This window comes from Dreissena polymorpha, chromosome 13, assembly GCF_020536995.1.
Source record: "Dreissena polymorpha isolate Duluth1 chromosome 13, UMN_Dpol_1.0, whole genome shotgun sequence".
Classification (NCBI taxonomy): domain Eukaryota; kingdom Metazoa; phylum Mollusca; class Bivalvia; order Myida; family Dreissenidae; genus Dreissena; species Dreissena polymorpha.
Window position 1 is genome coordinate 56722961 of NC_068367.1, and position 22914 is coordinate 56745874.

Consider the following 22914-nt stretch of genomic DNA (forward strand, 5'->3'; position numbering starts at 1 on the left):
TGCAAAGTATACCGGTAACTATGTTACCTCTTTAAAATAAAATACGCATTGTTCGAAATTGTGACCTATACATACCAAGCTGTCTATAAAAAAAATCACAACTTGTAGATGTACACAAAGTTGCAAACATAACTAGTTCATTTTACAAGAATTACTCAATCTCATAAAGACAACACCAACAAAATCAATCCATTTAATTGAACGTGACATTATTAGCATGTAAGCGACTATTTCGATCACTCTGGATCAGCAGACGATTTGTTGCTTAAATCTGCAAGCTTTACGGAGGATTACGGAGATGTATCACGATGGTATTTCGATCAGAAAGAAAATGGCAAAAATACACCACATAATATTCGATCGCGTTAAAATCTTTAATGGCGTTAACATGAACTGTTCACGTATTTCATGTTGTTGTTTTTTAAATGTCAAGAAAAGCTGCAGCATTTGGATTAATCTAAAATTATTATAAAAACACGAAAGAAGTTGATTTAAACAGGACCTGACAGGGGACTCGAATCCGCGAGCCTTGATAATACAATATGAAACGCTGCCACTGAACCATCCCGGCTTTATAACTTAGTTCATCGGTATATAAGATACTTCAAAATTGTTGATTTCATTCATTTTAAATTCATATACAAGACGATCAAACGTTTATAAACATTGACTTAATTGTTTAGCGATTTCTTGCTCTAAAGATTTAGTTTGAATGTAAATATGGAAGAAATATCAACAAAGGCTGTTCACTGCAACGTGAATGTAGCTCTAAATATTACTTTACTTTCTTAATATTATATTAGTTGATATGTATGTTCGATGTATATGTCTTCATTCGTTAGTCGACAACTGCCTATGAGTGTCAACCTTTCAGCACGCTTTCTATTATCAGAAAACTTTATCAGTGATGAAAAATTCAGAGTTGCTTTTAGTTAACCAACAACACGATTTTCTTCATCGGGAGCGCGTTAACTGACTGTATTTGCAATCGGGACATAGCGTCGAATAATACAGGTAAATACAATTTTAGCAAGTGTTTAAAACAAGAGGACAGTTCCAAGTTGTTCATACATAGATTCGTTACAAATCAAATATTATATTATATGTTATGAATTGCGTGTTAAATGCATTTGATTTACAGGATGTCAATATTATCGAAATGCTGATTAATGATGCCTGTCCTTTATGTACTGTTGCTCTCCATGCAAATGTATAACCCATCTATTATCGTTACAGACAACACCACAGTTGGCTAAATCGTGCATGCGGTACGATGGCAAACTCAGTTCACATCCAGTGTCAAGAAAGTTTCCTAGAATGTCAAATCTGCATAGAAAGATTCAAGGACCCACGCATTTTACCATGCCAGCACTCGTTCTGTAAGTCATGCTTAGAAAAACTGATAACAAACGATTGTTTAAACGAAGAGAAGGCGATCCTGAACAGAATTTTTAAATGTCCAACGTGCAGGAAAAAATGTAAAGTAAGAGGAGAAGATAATATTAATTTCGATGACACGTGGAAGGCCTTTCCGAAAAGTCTAACATTGGCCAATATTATCGAAGAAGCTTCAAACTTGCAGTCTGCGAAGACAAAATCTTCTACTCCTATGGATAAAACAAAAATCCGTATCAGAACAATCCGTGACCAACAGCGCAAAGCAAAAGTGTCAGCATTTCGCCGACAGAACGCATTTTACAGTGGTGAGTCCATCGACACAAACAATTTTGGCCGGACGATTGACGAAGCGATACTTTTTGACGACCAATCGAACAATATGGACCAAACAAGATTTTCGGAACATGTAAGAGCGCTCAACTTGCAAGTAAATGATAAAACAAATAGACATACCGTTAAGCGCAAAGAGGTCGCCACCTTTAACCCATACCATACAGCAACAAGGGCCTCAATCTATTATGATCATACTTTCTCTCAACGGACCTTCAATAGTGCCGAAAGATCATTTGGTGGCATGGTATCTGTAAATAACCTTAGACGTATTTCAGCCTCAGCAACTAATAGAAACCAAAGCTGCTTGTGGAGGTGTGTTCGTGCCGTACAATTTGTTTTGGGCTATATGTTATATTTAATTATGTTTACATTATGTTTTTCTCCGCTTTTGGTCATGCTAAACTTAATCAAAGACGTGAAACTCCCTGGCATTTATAAATTGACAAAGAGCATATTTACGGGATATACATATGTTTTTATAATATTTTATTACATCAGAGTGTTAATTATCCTTTCGTGGAACGAAGTGTCTGTTTTTTCAGCAGTATTGCAGTTCTGTCTGCTATATTTTATAATGTGGAAACTAGTAATCCCCTGTATGTTCCAAGGACGCATCTGCCAACGCGAAGAATTTAGCTTTACTAATCGAATATGCTCTATACTCGTGTTGATTGAGAATGTGCATTTAGCCATTGCATACAGTGGTATCTTTTACAAAGCAATGCACCTTAATTTTAAACCGCTACTGTGGATATGTCTAGCATATTTTGGAGAATTTTGCGTGCAATTGTTCTTTCTCCCTTACATTGAAAGCTCACATTACATTGATATCACCTTTAGGGGTGTTGCCTCAGATTTATACGTCGGGATTAGTTCGACCTATTGAGATTTGTTACAACCAGTCGAGATTAGGTAAAACTGTCGGTATAAGTCGATCATATCACCATAAAACAAATGTATGCGAATGTTTTACAACTTGTTTTCAGACATTTTCCGGCATTATTTGGTCTATGTAAGTTAATACAAGAAGTTATTGAAATCATATCAACAAATGTTCAATAAGATGAATTATCATCTGTTCTGCTGAAATTATGACATAAAACATACCTTTACAAAGATTATGGATGTCGAACCTTAAATTGAAACACATTCTTTAAGAGACACTTTCTTTGTAGGCCCGTCATTGTCGCTTTCATTTATCTGCACTTAAGTTGAGTTTGCTCAATTGGTGCGTCTGTCAAAATATTGTATATTTTAATAAATTTATATGTTTTTATATATAATTTTACATAAAAAATGGTCGATGACAATAATAGTGTTGTTTATGATGAGAAAAACCCACATTAATTAGTTTGCCAAATGCATTTATATATTGATTTTTAAAATCTAAAAAAAAGTGTTTTAAAAAGTAAGAATTGTATTGTTTTATCTGCTACATGGCAATCTGAATACCTTGATTTCTAAACATTTATCTTATCATATTATGTCACGTATGATTGGCGAAATGACTTAATTTTCATTCGATTTTAATTGCTGTATAACTGATAACAAACGACTTACTTTCCAACTTTTATCATTCATTAAGGTTTTTACACAGTTTTAATTAAAACGAGCTTTTTACATAATTGCAAATACATTTTAAATCATTTTTGTAATTTGTTATTAACACCCCTCTTGGATGTAAACTACATAAATACATTTTACCTACAATATCCAATTTGATATTGTACATTTTATAAATGTATTCACAAGGAATTTCATTTACTTCTACATTTTGTGTATGCTTAATGCATAAAAAATGACAACTTTAAACATGTTTTAATAAATGTAAAAGTAAAGAAATAATACAAATTGCAAAGGCTGCGTAAAATTTTTTTACAACACAAAAGACATTTTCACAAAGATTATCCTATTAATTATGTTTTTAAGCAAAGGTTGGGGAAAGTGATTTTACAAGCGATTCTGTATACTTAACATTGGACCTTAAATTATGACAATGACTTTGGTCATTTGGTATCTAATTCCAGCGTTTGCCACTCCCACTGCTTCACTGAATCAGTATGTTTCAAACTTTAGCCTCATTATGTGCAGTATGTGTAGATCATATTCACAATTGCGATTACGCTTTGACCTTGCATTGTGATTTCGACCTGGGTCTTGTTCTTGCAACTTCTCCAAACAAAGCTTCACAATGTGTTAGAGGTGCTTTCTCATATGTTCATTTGACATTAAAATTTGTGACTTGGTTGTTGCATTTTACATCCTTCGATATTGTTGCCATGTTTCTTCAGCCAGAAAACCGTTCACGATTAATAAAATTGTCCTCTAAAACGATTTGAACTTGAACTGTTAACTACATGTATAACTAAATTCTTGAGACCATGTTTCTTTACGTGAGAGATCAATGCACAATGATTGTCGCCTCTGAACAGACTAATAAAAAATAATCAAAGCTCAACAGTTTCTTCTGGTTAGTTTCAACCTGTTAGTTGAAGCTCGATTATATCGAAAAACTGTGGCTTAAAAAGACACGTTCGATTCGTTTCCTTGGAACAACCTGTACTTCTTGTCTCCGAGAAGAGCTTGAGAACGCTCACAGATGGAATCCGTTTATCTCCCGGCCAGAGCTGTACACTGTATCCAATATACCATTGCGACCTGTTCGGGTTTGATTCCAATATATTTGCGGTTAAAAATTTACTTTGACATTTAACTAAGGGACCGAGTTCTTGTGGGCCACATTAAATATTTTACGGATTTTTATTTCTGCAAATTATGTCTTTAAATTGATCCCACGCCCCTTTCACTGGCAGATTTTTTTATGCTACAATTTAACTTGTGACTCTGTCCTTGGACGTAGAACCATTGGATTTCTGTTCCATTATTATTATCTGTTACGCTATTTTTTAACTTGATGAATGTCGAATATACATGTATATTTATCTACAAAGAATGTTTAAGGTGAATTATATTTTTTATAAATAATGCTTTTGAAAATAGTCCTTATGACGCAGATCTTAAATTTGATGTTGGACTTAAACACGAATTGGGACAAATCAGTTTTGCGAAGATATGTCTCTGTTCAAGAATGCTGAAAAACATGCATGCTGGATAAAGGGCTCATGATATGATTTTATATTGTACCTTTGACATTGAAATGTAATGACCTGACAATATAAGCGTGTCCACTCTTAAAGGAGGCTGCATACAAAATTTCTACAAATTTGGATCATCATGCTCGTCTCCACCACCCCCCTTCAACACACACATACATCACAAGACCACGGCAAACTATAATTCCTTTAAATAAAAAGTAGATGGACATTGTAGCTACAATTTACATAAGTCTCAAGTTTCGAACGTTGATTAGGATGGAGTGGTATGACACAATACGGCCCCTTAAATAATACAGTTCAGACAAAGAAGGACATTACACATTTCGTACGTATCTAAAATCTGGCGATGAAAAAAATAACCTTAACAAGCAATATAATTAATCAAAGACAATAACTTCCTTAAGAATCATTAGAGAGGAACAGCTTGACAACATGGCATGCCCGCACAATATGGATGCTGCGTATAATATTCATCTAGTGCGGATAAAAAGAATATGAGATCTCGAGCGGACACGAAGTATATAACGGACAGAGAGTATGACGGACATATATTATGACGAACAAGAATTTCGGAGAATTTTCAAAGCACATCCTCGAAATCTCAATTTCATAAACATAAATAATGAGGACGGGTGGACACAAGGAAGGCTACTACATGCTAGCTCTGGAAGCAGAAAAATCACTAGAACTTGTTAACTTTAACTATGTAAGCAATCGCTAGATTTAGTTTTATCGGTGCATGTTTAAAATCTTCAAAATGTGTGTTGTTTAAATAGTATTTAATGCTACATTATTTCCAAATTATTATTTCAGCACAACCAGGCATAACACGTTTTGTTTTTCAAACACCTAAATAAATGCTACAAAATTGAGTTGCAACCTACGATATATATCATGTATTAATTAACCAAAACACATATAAATCATATTATATAGTACATGCATTGTAGGTCTATATATATATAAACATATACGTTTCATCAGACATAGTAAAGCAATAATATGAGCGCAACCTTTTATCTTTTCATAAAGGCAATGTTTTCTTTGCTAAGGAGTATAACTTCAAAACAAATGAAGTAATTTAAATATCCGATGTAAAACATGACCTACTTTACAAAACTCATATCTTACTCTATGAAATGGCCAACGTTTTTCATCCACTTCATATAAATTTATAAGTACTTAATGTAATTGATTAAGTGTTCGTGCATATACTCCCATAACTTAAATTATGTGCATGCGATGCTTATATAATGGACCCATCGATTGCAAAACTACAGCTTTTTTATAAACATGACTAAAACCTCCGCACAACTTTGTCATACGTGTTCAAAGGAAAAATAAGTGAAATGAAGGAATAAGTGAAGATCACTGGCGATGAAACAAATACCGGTGCATCTTCACTGGGTGATAAAAAACATATATGAAGATAAAGTTTAATAGCTTGAGCAACAAGGTTTCTCAAAAATGTTAACTCTACTGCCATGATGATGGCTTGGTTGAATGGCATACAATTCAGGAAACTGTTGATCACTGCAGATGAAACAAATAACATGCATATCTAACAACACCAACAAAATCAATTCTTTAATTGAACGTGATATTATTAGCATGCAAGCGACTATTTCGATCACTCTGGATCAGCAGACGATTTATTCCTTAAATCTGCAATCTTTACGGAGGATTCAGGAGATGTATCACGATTGTATTTCGATCAGATAGAAAATGGCAAAAATACACCACATAATATAAGATCGCGTTAAAATCTTAAATGGCGTTAACATGAACTGTTCACGTATTTTCATGTTGTTGCTTTTTTAATGCCAAGAAAAGCTGCAACATTTGGATAAATCTAAAATTATTTAAAAACACGAAAGAATTTGATTTAAACAGGACCTGACAGGGACTCGAATCCGCGAGCCTTGATAATACAATATGAAACGCTGCCACCGAACCATCCCGGCTTTATTGCTTAGTTCACCGGTATATAAGATCCTTTAAAATTGTTGATTTCATTCATTTTAAATTCATATACAAGACGACAAAATTGGAATTGCCGCGTCATGCGAAAGTGTGTCTTATTGCTTATGCGGCCAACGTAGCCCAAGGCCAGTCTGCGTAATTTACCAGCCCGAGCTAGCCTGGCCGCATACGTCATGATACCCGTTTTCGCATGACGCGGGTCTTTGAAACTCTCATTGTGTCTTGCAAATGAAACATCTTACCACGATAGAAAATTGAAGTCAGACTGTATTATTAATACCACACTGGCAAATGTCGATAACCTATTCTGGCTGACAGGAACGGTTTCCAGACAGGCTGACCACCAACGTCACACAATGATAAATACGGTAAGCAATTCCGCTCAGGCTCTTATCATGCCATTATTCTATTTCGGTACCCTTTTCTTACAATGCAATTTTCCCCTAAAATTCGTGTTTTTTATATCTTGAGAGTAATAATGAGTTATCAACATAAGTCGCGGCGACTCACGATATTTTGCGCGACAGTCGCGGCGACGCACGATATATTTAACACGATATATCGCCCTTGTGTAAGTAGCCCAAAAGGCGATATATATGGTAAAAATATCGTTTGTCTCCGCGACTGTCGCGCAAAATATCGTTTGTCGCCGCGACTGTCGCGCAAAATATCGTGCGTCACCGCGAAAGTCGCGCAAAATATCGTGCGTCGCCGCAACTGTCGCGAAAAATATCGTGCATCGCTTCGTGTGTCGTGTGTCGCCGTTGATGAAAGATGGGCGAGATTATAGATGGCTTTATCCGGATTCCGTAGTTTACCAAAGCTTTCCTTATGACACAATTGTTTCTTGCATTGACAGGCGGAAGTTAAAAATGGCGAAAATTGGAATTTGTCTCGTATACATTTTCATCTTAAATGTGTATTGTCAGGCCGATGACACAACTCTACGTCTCGTTAATTTGGTATGCAATTTTGAATTACCCTATGGAATATCTTATTATTTAATGTTTATGGATACATTTAGATAGATGCAATATGTTTTCGTGGTTCGTTATTTTACATATCCCAGTGTGACCCAAATTCGACGATGTAACGGTTACATGAAGCAATATTTAGCAAATAATGAAAGAAATAATAAAATGTTTAATAGTACAAAATAATAATTTTAAACTCGGCTGTATTACTTTGAAATGATTCCAAGACAATAATCATCCATTTAATCAATACAAATAGAACATCGTCGAATTTAGGTGTTGTCGAATTTGGGTTGCGATAGGATAATTCATCTTGAGTGCTTTGAGCTTTTGTGAGTACAATCTTACAGATCAAAGTTCTTCCTCGTCAAGACAAAAACCTAGTCCAAATAATTAGACGTAAGCTACCCCGCTTACGTCTAAACGGCTACCGTCGTTTTCCTATAGCAAATTGAGTTCAGCTAAAACTTCAGTTTTTCTCGTTAAATCTTTGCTAATGCATAAAATTATCATTAATTAGACATATATGTGAGCGATTACCTCTTAAATGTGTAAAAATTGTGCTTTTAAACCACTTATGTACATTTTTTAAAATAAACATACACAACACACTTCGTGTGTCTTCGTGTGTTTGTCGTTTATAGAATTACATTGAATTATCTTGAACGAAATTATTTTTTGAATAGGTTACACATAACCAATTGTTGTTGTACAACAAACCACATCACTTTTTAACTTTCTGTACTCTTTAATTAAATGGAACCAATATGTGTGTGTAAAAACTACCAGTTGTATCACGGAGTGTATATTGTTAGGAGATGAATCGAGTATTTGACCCTTACTGTAGTAAACTCAATCTTATGCAAAAACTATTCATCCGATTTTATTGGTTTATACGTTATCTTGTTGCTTATTAATTCCTCTTTCAAAAATATACGTTTTAGTATATTCCCGTTGTTATTAATGGATTTATAGCGAGATAAACACAAGAAATACACATTTTATGTTTTACCACCGCGCGTTTTACCATATTGTGGCTATCGATTTTGTACAATTCGCGTACAGCGAAGCGCCGAGGTTATACATTTTGATGTACCCACTCACGTCTTTTGTTGAATTATTGTTTCATTTCTCGGCAGATTTTGACAAATTATATATCATTAGAAAGCTTACGTTACGTAGTAAACAGATATATAAATATATATTAAGTTTTTCTTCTGATTTCGACAGCCCGGCGAGTTATAACTTTAACTTTTTCAAATATCATACCGTTTTGGAGTTTTCGAATCTAGATTTACGGTTGACATGTTCGTACTTAATACCAATTTGTAGCGTTTATATTTGGAGTTCAGTTTTAACAAGAAATATCTTTAAAAAATATATACGGCGTTGATTTTGGTCGATGTTTATGAACGATCAAAAGTTATCGCAATGAGATAAAAAGTAGCGGATGCCTTTTTTTCTGCGCAGTTCTTAGCTACATCACAAGCAAATCAATTACGGGGTGTTGCGCCAGATTTTGTGGCTTATTTTGCTTTATGTGATATTATTACTCTGATATCTATATTTACAGAATAGAAAAACACAAGAAACATGAAAATAAACGAGTGCATATAGGTCAGCCGGCAATACTCAAATCTGATTTAATTGCATAATTATAGTATAGTGAATTATTGTGCTCATGCTTAATAAACTGGTCTTAATGGATAAATATTTCTAATTAATTTTATCAAAATTGGTCCTTATCATGCAAATGTTGAAAACATATTAAAAATCGATGATTGACATACCACAACAATATCGCCGAATATCTTTATTTAGTATCTTTCTGATCAAAACAGACTTCAAGTGCACAAAGTTTACGAGACGGCGTTTATATAAAGATTTCTGCAACTGACCGCAAACTGACCTTGATACCTTGCGGATTGGAATGCAATGCATTAAAGTTAGGTAACAATTCTGCTGCTGAAACGACGGCTTGTTTACGCCAACTGTACACGACCAAGGCAACAGCTGTGCCTAAAATATTTATATATCGACAAAGCGACTAAACGAACTATTTACTCCATCAGACAAAAATAGCATAGATTCCAATTTTTTCCTTCAATGAAAAGATCGCAACCCCTTCTGCGAACTCCGGTGATGAACTGTATATACACTCTGACTTTCACACACTGGCCGCGAATTGACCCTAAAACTCGCGGGTTGAAATGCAATGCAAGTAAGTACTAAATATGAAAATACAGCCTTAAGTATAAACGCTTTTGCGCTGGTAATTCTCTGAAAATAAAAGGTGAACGCACAAACTGTATTTATGTCGAAAATTGATTGTAAAACTGTTCTATCTATTGAGCCTTTTCATTGGAGATAAAATTGTTTCATGCAGTAAAACAGTGTTACAAAGACGCGGATATGTTTCTAATGTTCTGGTGTTATACTCAAATCAGCCAATGGAATAAATGAAGTGTATTCATTCGTACCTAGCCGCGTAAAATTTTATTTGAATATTATTGGACACTTACAAAGGTCAAGTCAGGGTGAAAAGCTGGCTTAATACAGCTTACGCCGAAAAAATACATCTTGCTTAGGAGAATAGAATTCTGTATACGATAGAAAAAAAATTGTTTAAAAACGAAAGTTATTAAGGAATGAAGGCGGAAGAAAGTAGCGCGCGTTCCTAACGCACTGAACTGATGCTACGGTCTTGGCGATTATGCTTTTGTTTAGAAACCGGCCATTGAATTTCCTTTGCCATGATTATTATATTTTTTATGATATATTGTAGTATTTTGTTCACGTAACATATCAATAAAGCTTATTATAAATAAATCTTAATAAATTAACTATTTCAGCTCTTGTTTATAACACAGAAAGGGTGTTAAATTTATGATGAAACAGCGTATATAGCGGACCCTCTCGATTTTATTCGGCTTTGCATGCATACTTGAAATAAAATGGGTGTTAAAAACATTCATCGTTTGCTGTTAATTATCAACGAGGGAATTATGTATAATTATATGAAATGTTATTTACCTTAAATTATCAATTTATTAAAGATTCTTGAAAATCACGGTCGGTGTTACGCGGGTCATTTCGTATTTTGACATTAGGGCATCATGTTCAACTAATCAAAATCAGATTTGTTTTTCACTGGGACGATGACGGCTTAGATTTAGACAGGCAGACAGATAGTTTATTCAGACTTATACAACAGTGCATCGTCTTTAACTCAAATATATAAATTATTTTTAGACGAATTGTTAGGTGATTACACATATAGCAGTGATGATTCTGAGAATGTTGCCATGTTTCTTATCCGTGTAATCTAGAGTCCGTGGTTTGAGCATTTTTATCGCGGTGTTCAATAAAAGATATCTCAATAATCTTGTTTATTGATAGATCTGTGGTTTTATTGCCCCTGTGTTCAGCACAAACCAATTGTCTCGTTATGATCAGATACTGTGCCGACCAATACTAAATAACACTATGGTGCCATACGCCACAGCAGGGACCTATACTTGTGATCATGGAGTCTAAGTGCAAGACTTAAAAAAGTATGTTGTTTCGCTTGCGGTTGTTAAAGCCAAAACGGGGCTCCCAGCTGGCACAGCTGCTGATATTCAGATCTGAATACTTAAACTTATTTAGACCTTATTCTTAACCGTTGCGCGTTTTACGATATCGGATTTTAGGCGGGAATAAAACTCAGTGAAACTATTCAATTTCTTACACAACATTAAGCATATTAACAGTTATTTAAATTAACAATATCAGCGACATCTTTTTAAAGACTAAACACCTTTTCAAGTATCGAATTTAACATGTCAATAAAGTATATTAATACCAAAAAAGGTTTCATTTAATATTGTTCACATTAAACCTTTAAATAAAAGTGTCGCTTTAACTATTTTCCGTGTCTTATTAAGCCGCGAATCGTTTGCTAAAAACAGTTAACAAAAAGGGCTACACGTTCTAATTCTTAATGAAATACAAAAATAAGTATAACATAATTAATAACGTCCATAAACACACACAGCAAGATCAAAGTTTTAATGGAAAACTAATATGACATTCCACGTAAATTATTATTTTCGTCTAAATCGAATACTATATATAGAGAAACAATGTATTTATAACCGACCAATGAGGTAACAATATGCAACTTTCAATTTACACAGTGCTATATGGCAACAATATGGAATTTGAATAGTGGTAGTGTTTTAAGGTCTGGACTATCATTACTTGTAAGTTTGTATAAACATTTTTCTAATGCAATTAGTAAAATAATGTTTATATTTTATGTTTAATAATTTATTGCATGATTATTCTGTGCTGTTATATGAATTTGATGCCGTTAAAGCTTCCGACATGAATTCATGTCGGAACGATGCTATTGCAAAATAACGTTAAACGATATGAGGTCGATGTAAATCGACCTCATATTTATAGGAGTAGACAAAAACCATGTAAAATAATGTGTCTCATGTATGTCTCTTAAATCTAGTTCAATAAACCTAATAAATTGTAACAAACTCCATTGACATAATTTACGTGTCTATTGTCTAAATCATTTAGTAAATGCTCAAAACAAAAGTGTGATAAAAACGCTCTTAATTTTTGAATTGATGATTTAGTCAATCTTATCCCAAATAGAGAACAATCACTGTCAGATCAGCGGACGGTGTAATTTTATGTGCATCGGGCTTGCGCCTGGCCGATGATCGCTCTGAGTCTGATACCGGGTCATTTTGTAGCATAGGGTCTACAGTGTTGTGATTGTTAAAGACTTGTTCATCTAACTGGTTTTATTGTTGTTTCAACTGGAAATATGAGGTTAAGTAGTTTAAATGTTTGTTTTTTAGATTTAAAAAAAATTAATTAGTAATTTTTTATATCAAATTCCCCCCTCCCAAAAATAAAATATTAAAATTAGTTCGTAGGGTGGGTGAGTTGTGGATGTAAACAATGTACACACTTTCATGCACACTTGAATGCTTTAAGTAAGTTGTCTTTTTAGTTGTTGTCTTAAACTTTATTTTTTATTCAATGAACAATTAAACAAAGTGAAAGAGCAGGATTCTTAATTTACATATTGACTTTTGTATTCAGTGATTTCAAATGGTAAAATCGTGCAACTTATTACAAGATAGATAAGATATAACCAAAAAACATGACTTCTCTTTTATTTCTGCTCACTTCTCCTTTATAAATGCCAGTCAAGAGAGAAGTGACTTCTCCCTAAAATTTTACCCTAGGCTGACCACTGCTTTATATGCAGTATTTTTCTGAAAGGTCCATCTGATCAAGATATAAATCGTTACAATATAATATATTACAGTTGGTCCAGATTGTCGCACCTCACACCTTTGATGTTGATCACAATTTATTATCCAATTATTATAATTAACAGAAAATAGATCTGCGAATTCAAAGTCAAAGGTAATCAGTACTACATCATGGGCTTACACTACGCGACCCGTGATTGTTGCCTAATTCGCGGAGTCAAGGCGGACAGTTTGCTTTTTGAGTGGAAAATCAACGCGATTTCACGTGATTCGTCACTCCGCCGTCGCGCGAGAGCACGATAATCTTCGCGCTGATCCCCCTCAATTTTGCGGTGATTCGCCGCAATCCGAAACACTCTTCCGATGTTTGAATGTTAACACGACGTTTACAAATGCTTCCAATATAGCCATCATGTATATTTCCCGACAAAAGAGCACGAAAATTACGCGGCAATGTACAAGGTCAAGGTATACGAGCGTGCAAGTATTGATATTTTTATACAAACTGTGTAGCGCAAAGCATTGAATTCTGTTGATTTCGGTTAAATGTTTCTTTGGTATTTTTAAAACAATTATATTGCCAACAATTTGATATTTCTTTTAAAGTCATTTCAAATCAAACACGCCGTATCCGTATCGTTACTGATAGAAGTAAAACATAATACCTTGACTTGTAAAATTTTTTTGTTGTATTTTGTAACGTTACTGATAGAAGTAAAACATAATACCTTGACTTGTAAAGTTTTTTTGTTGTGAGAGACCATCTGAGTAAACGCCGAAAAATATATGCAAACTGTTATTTTTTGTCAATGCCCTTTTATCCATTCTCGCACTTAATTGGCAGCGCCATCCTGTTGTTTCTGTGATTGTCACATCTTTTCACAGTTTGAGCACGTACATTGTACAAAGAGTGCCAATTAGACACTAGAACAAACACTTTCACCCGCTGGACAGTACACAATAAATAATCAAATGTTGATTTTTTTTTTGTTTTGGGCGTGAAAACCCAGAGAAATGCATGTACATTATACATCATCATCAAATTTATTGAACTCTGCAAAAGCTAAGTGCTACGTTGATATACTCGTTTTTTTTCAGCAAAACAAACACAATGTTTAATGGCATTAATTATAGGCAATGATGTAATAACAACATATTATAAAACACGATGTCATAATAACATATACTTAAAAATAGAACAGTAATGTATTTCCGGCTTATCAAGCATTGTGAATGTATGTACAACGCTCGGAAAGTAACGCGAGTAACATGAGTTATTCACATTGGAGCCTGAAACAGAAAATAAACAAGGGCTGTTTGTAAAACATGCATGCCCCCCATATGGGCTGTCCGTTGTAGTGGCAGCCATTGTGTGAATACGATTTTTGTCACTGTGACCTTGACCTTTGACCTAGTGACCTGAAAATCAATAGGGGTCATCTGCCGGTCAAGATCAATGTACCCATGAAGTGTCATGATCCTAGGCAAAAGCGTTCTTGAGTTATCATCCGAAAATCATTTTACTATTTCGGGTCACCTTGACCTTTGACCTTGTGACCTCAAAATCAATAGGGGTCATCTGCAAGTCATGATCAATCTACCTATGAAGTTTCATGATCCTAGGCGTATGCGTTCTTGAGTTATCATCCGAAAACCATTTTACTATTTCGGGTCACCGTGACCTTGACCTTTGACCTAGTGACCTCAAAATCAATAGGGGTCATCTGCGAGTCATGATCAATCTACCCATGAAGTTTCATGATCCTAGGCGTATGCGTTCTTTAGTTATCATCCGGAAACCATTTTACTATTTCGGGTCACTGTGACCTTGACCTTTGACCTAGTGACCTCAAAATCAATAGGGGTCATCTGCAAGTCATGATCAATCTACCCATGAAGTTTCATGATCCTAGGCGTATGAGTTCTTGAGTTATCATTCAAAAACCATTTTCCTATTTCTGGTCACCGTGACCTTGACCTTTGACCTAGTGACCTCAAAATCAATAGGGGTCATCTGCGAGTCATGATCAATGTACCTATGAAGTTTCATGATCCTAGGCCCAAGCGTTCTTGAGTTATCGTCTGACAACCACCTGGTGGACGGACCGACAGACCGACAGACAGACCGACATGAGCAAAGCAATATTCCCCCTCTTCTTCGAAGGGGGGCATAATAAGTATAGAAAAATTTAGTCCAAATAATTAGACATAATCTATCGATGACATTTAACCTTTAAATGAAAGTGTTACTTAAACATTTTCCATGTTATAATGGGCGAATATTTTGCTAAACACTGTTAACAAAAGGGCTACACATTATAATTCTTAATGAAATGCAAAAATAAGTCTTAACATAATTAATAATGTCAATAAACACACGGTAAGATCAAAGTTTAAATGGAAAAGTTATATCATATTTCTCCATGTTTTGATGCGCGAATATTTTGCTAAACACTGTTAACAAAAGGGCTACACATTATAATTCTTAATGAAATGCAAAAATAAGTCTTAACATAATTAATAACGTCAATAAACACACACGGTAAGATCAAAGTTTAAATGGAAAAGTTATATCATATTTCTCGTAAATTACCAAATTATTAGTTTCGTCTAAATAAAATACCATGTATTGAGAAACAAGGTATTTATAACCGACCAATGACGAAACACTATGCAACTTTCAATTTACACAGTGCCTTGTATATGGCAACAATATGGAATTTGAACAGTGGTAGTGTATTCGGGCCTAGAATATAATTGCTTGTAAGTTTTAATAAACATTCTGCTAATGCAATTAGTTAAATAATGTTTACATGTTATGTTCAATAATTATTGCATGATCATTCTGCGCTGTTATATTTATTTGGAGCCGTTAAAGCTTCCGACATTACTTCATCAAGTTCTTGTCGGAACGGGAGTATTTTAGCTAATATGCCCATTGTATCAACAACAAAAGCTTTTTAGCTCATCTATTTTTTGAAGAAAAAAAAATGAGCTATTGTCATCACCTTGGCGTCTGCGTCGGTGTCGGCGTCCGGTTAAGTTTTGCGTTTAGGTCCTTTTTTCTCAGAAAGTATCAATGCTATTGCATTCAAACTTGGTACACTTACTTACTATCATGAGGGGACTGGGCAGGCAAAGTTAGATAACTATGGCGTGCATTTTGACAGAATTATGTGCCCTTTTTATACTTAGAAAATTGAAAATTTTGGTTAAGTTTTGTGTTTAGGTCCATTTTATTCCTTAAGTATCAAAGCTATTGCTTTTATACTTGCAACACTTACTAACTATCATAAGGGGACTGTGCAGACAAAGTAATGTAACTCTAACTGGCATTTTGACAGAATGATGTGCCCTTTTTATACTTAGAAAATTGAAAATTTGGTTAAGTTTTGTGTTTAGGTCCACTTTATTCCTACAGTATCAAAGCTATTGCTTTCATACTTGCAACACTTATTAACTATCATAAGGGGACTGTGCAGGCAAAGTTATGTAATTCTGACTGGCATTTGGACGGAATTATGGGCCCTTTATACTTAGAAAATTGAAAATTTTGTTAAGTTTGGTGTTTTGGTCCACTTTACCCCTAACGTATCATAGATATTGCTTTCATACTTGGAACACTCGCAAACTATCATAAGGATACAGTAAAAGGACAAGTTGCATAACTCTGGTTGTCATTTTTACGGAATTATGGCCCTTTTTTGACTTAGTAACTTTAAATATATGGTTAAATTTTGTGTTTCGATCCACTTTACTTCTAAAGTATCAAGGCTATTGCTTTCAAACTTCAAATACTTTCATGCTATCATGAGGTTACTGTACCTGGCAAGTTGAATTTTGACTTGACCTTTGAATGACCTTGACTCTCAAGGTCAAATTATTAAATTTTGCTAAAAATGCCATAACTTCTTTATTTACGATTAGATTTGATTGATACTTTGACAAAACTACTCTTACCTGACATACCACAATAGACTCCACCCAAACCATCCCCCATGCCCTCCCCCCCGAATCACCCCCCCCCCCCCCCCCCCCCCCCCGAATTCCCCCCCTAATTTTTTTTTTTTTTTTTTAAGATCATCTCACAAATGACCACCACACCCTTACACTATACTATACCCCCACCCCCAAATTGTTTTTTTTTTTTTGAAACGGTTAAAAAACACAAATATTTATTTTTATTATTTTATGTTTTAATACCGTCCAACCATCGCATCCAAGAATACACCCCCATCCCCCCTCCCCCCTGAATTCCCCCCCTATTTTTTTTTCTTAAGATCATCTCACAAATGACCACCACACCCTCACACTATACTAAACCCCCCCCCCCCCGAATCCCCCCCCCCCCCCCCCCCCCCCCTACTATAGTAGTGGGGGACATATTGTTTTTGCCCTGTCTGTTGGTCTGTCTGTTGGTCTGTTTGCGCCAACTTTAACATTTTGCAATAATTTTTGCTATATTGAAGGTAGCAACTTCATATTTGGCATGCATGTGTATCTCATGAAGCTGCACATTTTGAGTGGTGAAAGGTCAAGGTCAAGGTCATCCTTCAAGGTCAGAGGTAAAATATATATGGCCAAAATCGCTCATTTTATGAATACTTTTGCAATATTGAAGATAGCAACTTGATATTTGGCATGCATGTGTATCTCATGGAGCTGCACATTTTGAATGGTGAAAGGTCAAGGTCAAGGTCATCCTTCAAGGTCAGAGGTCAAATATATGTGGCCCAAATCGCTTATTTTATAAATACTTTTGCAATATTGAAGATAGCAACTTGATATTTGGCATGCATGTGCATCTCATTGAGCTGCACATTTTGAGTGGTGAAAGGTCAAGGTCATCCTTCAAGGTCAGAGGTCAAATATATGTGGCCCAAATCGCTTATTTTATGAATACTTTTGCAATATTGAATATAGCAACTTGACCTTTGGCATGCATGTGTATCTCATGGAGCTGCAAATTTTGAGTGGTGAAAGGTCAAGGTCATCCTTCACAAGGTCAAGGTCTTCCTTCAAAGTAAGACGTCATATAGGGGGACATTGTGTTTCACAAACGCATCTTGTTTTTTTTTAAACGGTTAAAAACACAAATATTTATTTTTATTATTTTATGTTTGAAATACCGTCCAACCATCGCACCCAAGAATTTTTTTTTTTTTTAAGATCATCTCACAAATGACCACCATACCCTCACACTATACTATACCCCCCCCCCCACCCCACCCCCCCCCCCAATTTCTTAACCAGGTTTTCCGAAGGAAAAAACTGGTTATTAGATTGGCGAATGCGGGCGGGCTGGCTGGCTGGCTGGCGGGCTGGCGGAATAAGCTTGTCCGGGCCATAACTATGTCGTTCATTGTCAGATTTTAAAATCATTTGGCACATTTGTTCACCATCATTGGACGGTGTGTCGCGCGAAATAATTACGTCGATATCTCCAAGGTCAAGGTCACACTTTGAGTTCAAAGGTCAAAAATGGCCATAAATGAGCTTGTCCGAGCCATAACTATGTCGTTCATCGTCAGATTTTATAATCATTTGGCACATTTGTTCACCATCATTGGACGGTGTGTCGCGCGAAATAATTACGTCAATATCTCCAAGGTCAAGGTCACACTTTGAGTTCAAAGGTCAAAAATGGCCATAAATGAGCTTGTCCTGGCCATAACTATGTCATTCATTGTGAGATTTTAAAATCATTTGGCACATTTGTTCACCATCATGGGACGGTGTGTCCCACGAAAGAATCACGTCAATATCTCCAATGTCAAGGTCGCCACGACTAAAAATAGATTTAAAAAAAAAAAAAAACTTACAAAGGGGGTTAATTTTTTTTGGTCATTTCAAAAGTTCAGTTTGAAATTTCTCCCTTTATCAGATTTTTTTTTCACAATGAAAACCTGGTTTTGTGACAATTTTGTCCCTTGTTTTTTGTTGAAACGGTTAAAAAACACAAATATTTTTTTATTATGTTATGTTTGAAATACCGTCCAACCATCGCACCCAAGAATACCCCCCCCACCCCCCCTCCCCCGAATTCACCCCCCCTAATTATTGTTTTTTTTTTTAAATTCTTTTTTTAAGATCATCTCACAAATGAGCACCACACCCTCACACTATACCCCCCCCCCCACCCCACCCCCCCCACCCCCCCAATTTTTTTTTTTCGCATTTTTGGAAGATAATGTAATAAATGTCCACGCCCCCACACTATACACCCCTCTTCACTCCACCCCTCCCTCCTTTGTGATTGAAAATGAGAGTCCCTTCACCTTAAAAAAGAAAATAGATGAGCGGTCTGCACCCGCAAGGCGGTGCTCTTGTTTATTATTGCAATGTATAATGTAAGTGTATATATGTTACATGTACATGTTAGTGTAACCCTCAACGTAACTCGCTTAAAAAGGTGAGCCAAGGCGGTTCGCGGTGATTCGCGCTGATTGCGTAACAGCGAGATACATTGTGCGACGGTCACCGTGGAGTCGCAGAGACATCACCCAAATTTTCTTGTCGCTCTGAATCACCGCGATTTGTCACGTTGCATCGATTGCGGTGATGCGAGAATCGCGGCAAAAATCACGGGTCGCGTAGTGTACATCACACACGCAACTAAGGGTATCACGTTTACAGATTTTTCTAAACGTTTAAACGAAATGAAATAAACGAAACGTAACCGTTTAAACAGTATCTCTATGTCCGTTTTATAAGCATCAGTACCATCACATATTTCCAAACTGAAAGTAGTAATTTTTTCCGGAAGTTATATTCCTTGCATATTCCATTCGAGCAATGACGCCATATTAAAACCAAAAAATAGTATAAATCAGACCATCCGTATCACCACATGTGTATTCGTCATTCTATAAAAAGAAATTAAAAAACGTAGAACATAATGTAAAACTGACGAAAAAAACTGTATCGGTAAACGACACTTCAAAATTATGTACGTATTTTGCACATGAAATACAAAGTGCATACCGTTTTGCTGCATAAAATGAAAAACCAGTTAATAAGCAAAAACGTAATAAATATATAATTTGGCTAAAATATTGCTTTCAACTTGCTACCGTAGTGCTTTACTTTGCTTATCAATCACTTAAAATATTTCAATATCGCGGCATATGCACTGTTTCGTTGCCAATTTGTAAGATGTTCGGAAAGTAGCGAAGATTTTCTGTTAGTTTCCGTTCATGTCCGAGCTAACCAAAATCAGAAATAAATAACTTCCGAATTCGGTAGTGCCCGGATTTACCACATGTACCCGGATTTCGGAGTTCGTCATTGATATACTTCGTACGGCTAGTCGGCTACGTAATTTGCACCCCAAAATTTATTATATTGATATTGACTGTCGTTTGAACGTTTACTGTTTTTGTTAATGTTTTTGGGCAAAACACGAAACGCGACCGTTTAAACGTGATACCCTCACTCGCAACTATTGACAACATAAATACAGATTAACAGTAACTGAGAAGTTTTTGATTTATAGAAAAAGTCAATACCAAATAATTTGATATATACATGTAGTTATGTACAATGCACAACATGACATGTAACAAATCTTTTAATACGATCTCTACGGAGGCATAGATGAGACATCCAAATAAAATAATGTTAAATTGCAATTTGAAATAATATTTGACTAATAGGAAGTTTTTCACCAAGAAGATTGGTTAATTAATGTTATATTTAAATGGAAATTTGACAAATGGAAAGACACGCTTAATAATCCAGAAATTAATCAAAGAACTATCTTCAGTCAATCAGTTAAATTAACTATTGACACCAAACTAAGAAATTTCCAATATAAATATCTCATGCACATTTTACCAAACAACACTTACCTACATAAATGCAATCTCGTTCCGTCAACCTATGCGATTTTTGTAATATGTACTCAGAAACGAATATTCATGTATTCTGGGATTGTCACCTCATTCAAAATTTTGGATGGATATCAAAAACTTTATTGACAACAAATCAAACAGGTTAGAAAACATTGAACTAAATTTTGCAAAAATATCATTCTGTAATTTCACCATAGCTGACTCCAAAAATGCACACGTTATAAACTCCGTAATATTATTGGCTAAATACTTTATCTTTAAATGCAAACAGGAAAAAGCAACACCGCAAATAGATGCTTTTGTATCTTTTTTTAATAATCGAATTAAACTCGAGGAATTAATAGCGACAACACAAAATAAATTACATATATTTTATACTCACTGGACATTTGTAACATAGGTACACCTACCCAAAAGCAACATACACTTTCCTTTTTTTTATTTTTAGTTTTTTTTCTATCCATATATTTATGTAACTTTGTGATTCTATTCCATGTTGGTGAAATTTAAAACATATTTATTCACATAAACCATAGTCTTCACTGATGCTTTGTATCATAATTATATCGAGAAAAATGTGAAACAATTATATTTAAAACTATGTATTTCATACATTATATGTTCTGCAATTATGTAATAAAAATATTACGATGGAAATAAAAAATGGAATAACAAAAAAGAAAAAGTCAATACCAAATAATTTGATATATACATGTAGTTATGTACAATGCACAACATGACATGTAACAAATCTTTTAATACGATCTCTACGGAGGCATAGATGAGACATCCAAATAAAATAATGTTAAATTGCAATTTGAAATAATATTTGACTAATAGGAAGTTTTTCACCAAGAAGATTGGTTAATTAATGTTATATTTAAATGTATGTCAATATTTACTTTAAAGGTGTGCATCTGCAAAATAAAAATACTATTCAACCGTAGTGGTTGTAGAATAACAAGGCCAAGACCTTAAATGTCAAGTAAACTACTTACATTTTATGAAAGTTTTAACATCTATCTTCACCTATTGTCTGTTGTGTGTGTGCGGTGTCTACATTTGCCTTGATAACACTCTAGAGGCCAAATTTATTGTCTGATTTTCATGAAACTTAGCCAGAAAATTCGTCCCAATGATATCTTGGACGACATTTTTCAGTATATGACTTTAGTTAAACCTTGTTAACACTCTAGAGGCCACATTTATTGTCTGATCATCGTGAAACTTGGTCAGAAGATTTGTCACAATTATATCTTGGATGAGTTTGAAAATAGTTTCAATTGGTTGAAAAACATGACCACAAGGGGGCTGGGCATTTTTCCTCATAAAGCTATATATGGATATGGTAAAACCTTGTTAATACTCTAGAGGCCATATTTATTGTCTGATCTTCATGAAACTTTGTAAGAAGATGTGTCCCAATGATATCTTGGACGAGTTTAAAAATGGTTCTGGTTGCTTGAAAAGCATGGCCGCCATGGGGTTGGGCAATTTAACATATATGGCTAAAGTAAAAACTTGTTAACACTCTTAAAGTAACATTTATTGTCCAATCTTCATGAAATTTGCTAACAACATTTGTTCTAATGATATCTTGGATGAGTTTAAAAATGGTTCCATTCTGTTGAAAAACATGGCCACCAGGAGGCCATTTATAGTTCAAGTTTTTAATAGTTCATGAAACTTGGTTTGAACATTTTTTCTAATGATATCTTGTTTAATGAAGTTTTTTTAATATTATGTGCATGAACAAGTTGACATTAAGTTAAGCAGACATTTCCAAAACGCTTGTGTTTCTGTCTTACAGCCAGTAATAATTGCAAACCTGCAAACATTTTTCATACCAGTTGCATATCTTTAAAAACACTTTATCATTGATTAAAGCAGACACCTTATCTGGACCTGGAAATTATTAATGAAGTCTGCCATGGTTCAGTCTTTTTATGCATACTACAAATGATGGCCATTT

At 34.8% G+C, this 22914-nt stretch overlaps 2 protein-coding genes across 2 annotated transcripts in view; both read left to right on the top strand.

Annotated features, from left to right (window-relative positions):
- Positions 1-835: 835 nt before the first annotated feature.
- LOC127855390 (uncharacterized) lies at positions 836-4189 on the top strand. The gene is made up of 2 exons (XM_052390908.1): positions 836-1014; positions 1237-4189. The coding sequence occupies exon 2, from the start codon at positions 1274-1276 to the stop codon at positions 2615-2617; it is 1344 nt and encodes a 447-aa protein (XP_052246868.1). The 5' UTR covers positions 836-1014; positions 1237-1273; the 3' UTR covers positions 2618-4189.
- Positions 4190-7648: 3459 nt separating this feature from the next.
- The window catches only part of LOC127855391 (prostatic acid phosphatase-like), a 53810-nt gene continuing 38544 nt past the window's right edge, over positions 7649-22914 (top strand). The window contains exon 1 of the mRNA XM_052390909.1: positions 7649-7792. Within this exon, the coding sequence (XP_052246869.1) occupies positions 7703-7792 (90 nt within the window). The 5' untranslated portion in view covers positions 7649-7702. The remainder of the gene's footprint in view (positions 7793-22914) is intronic.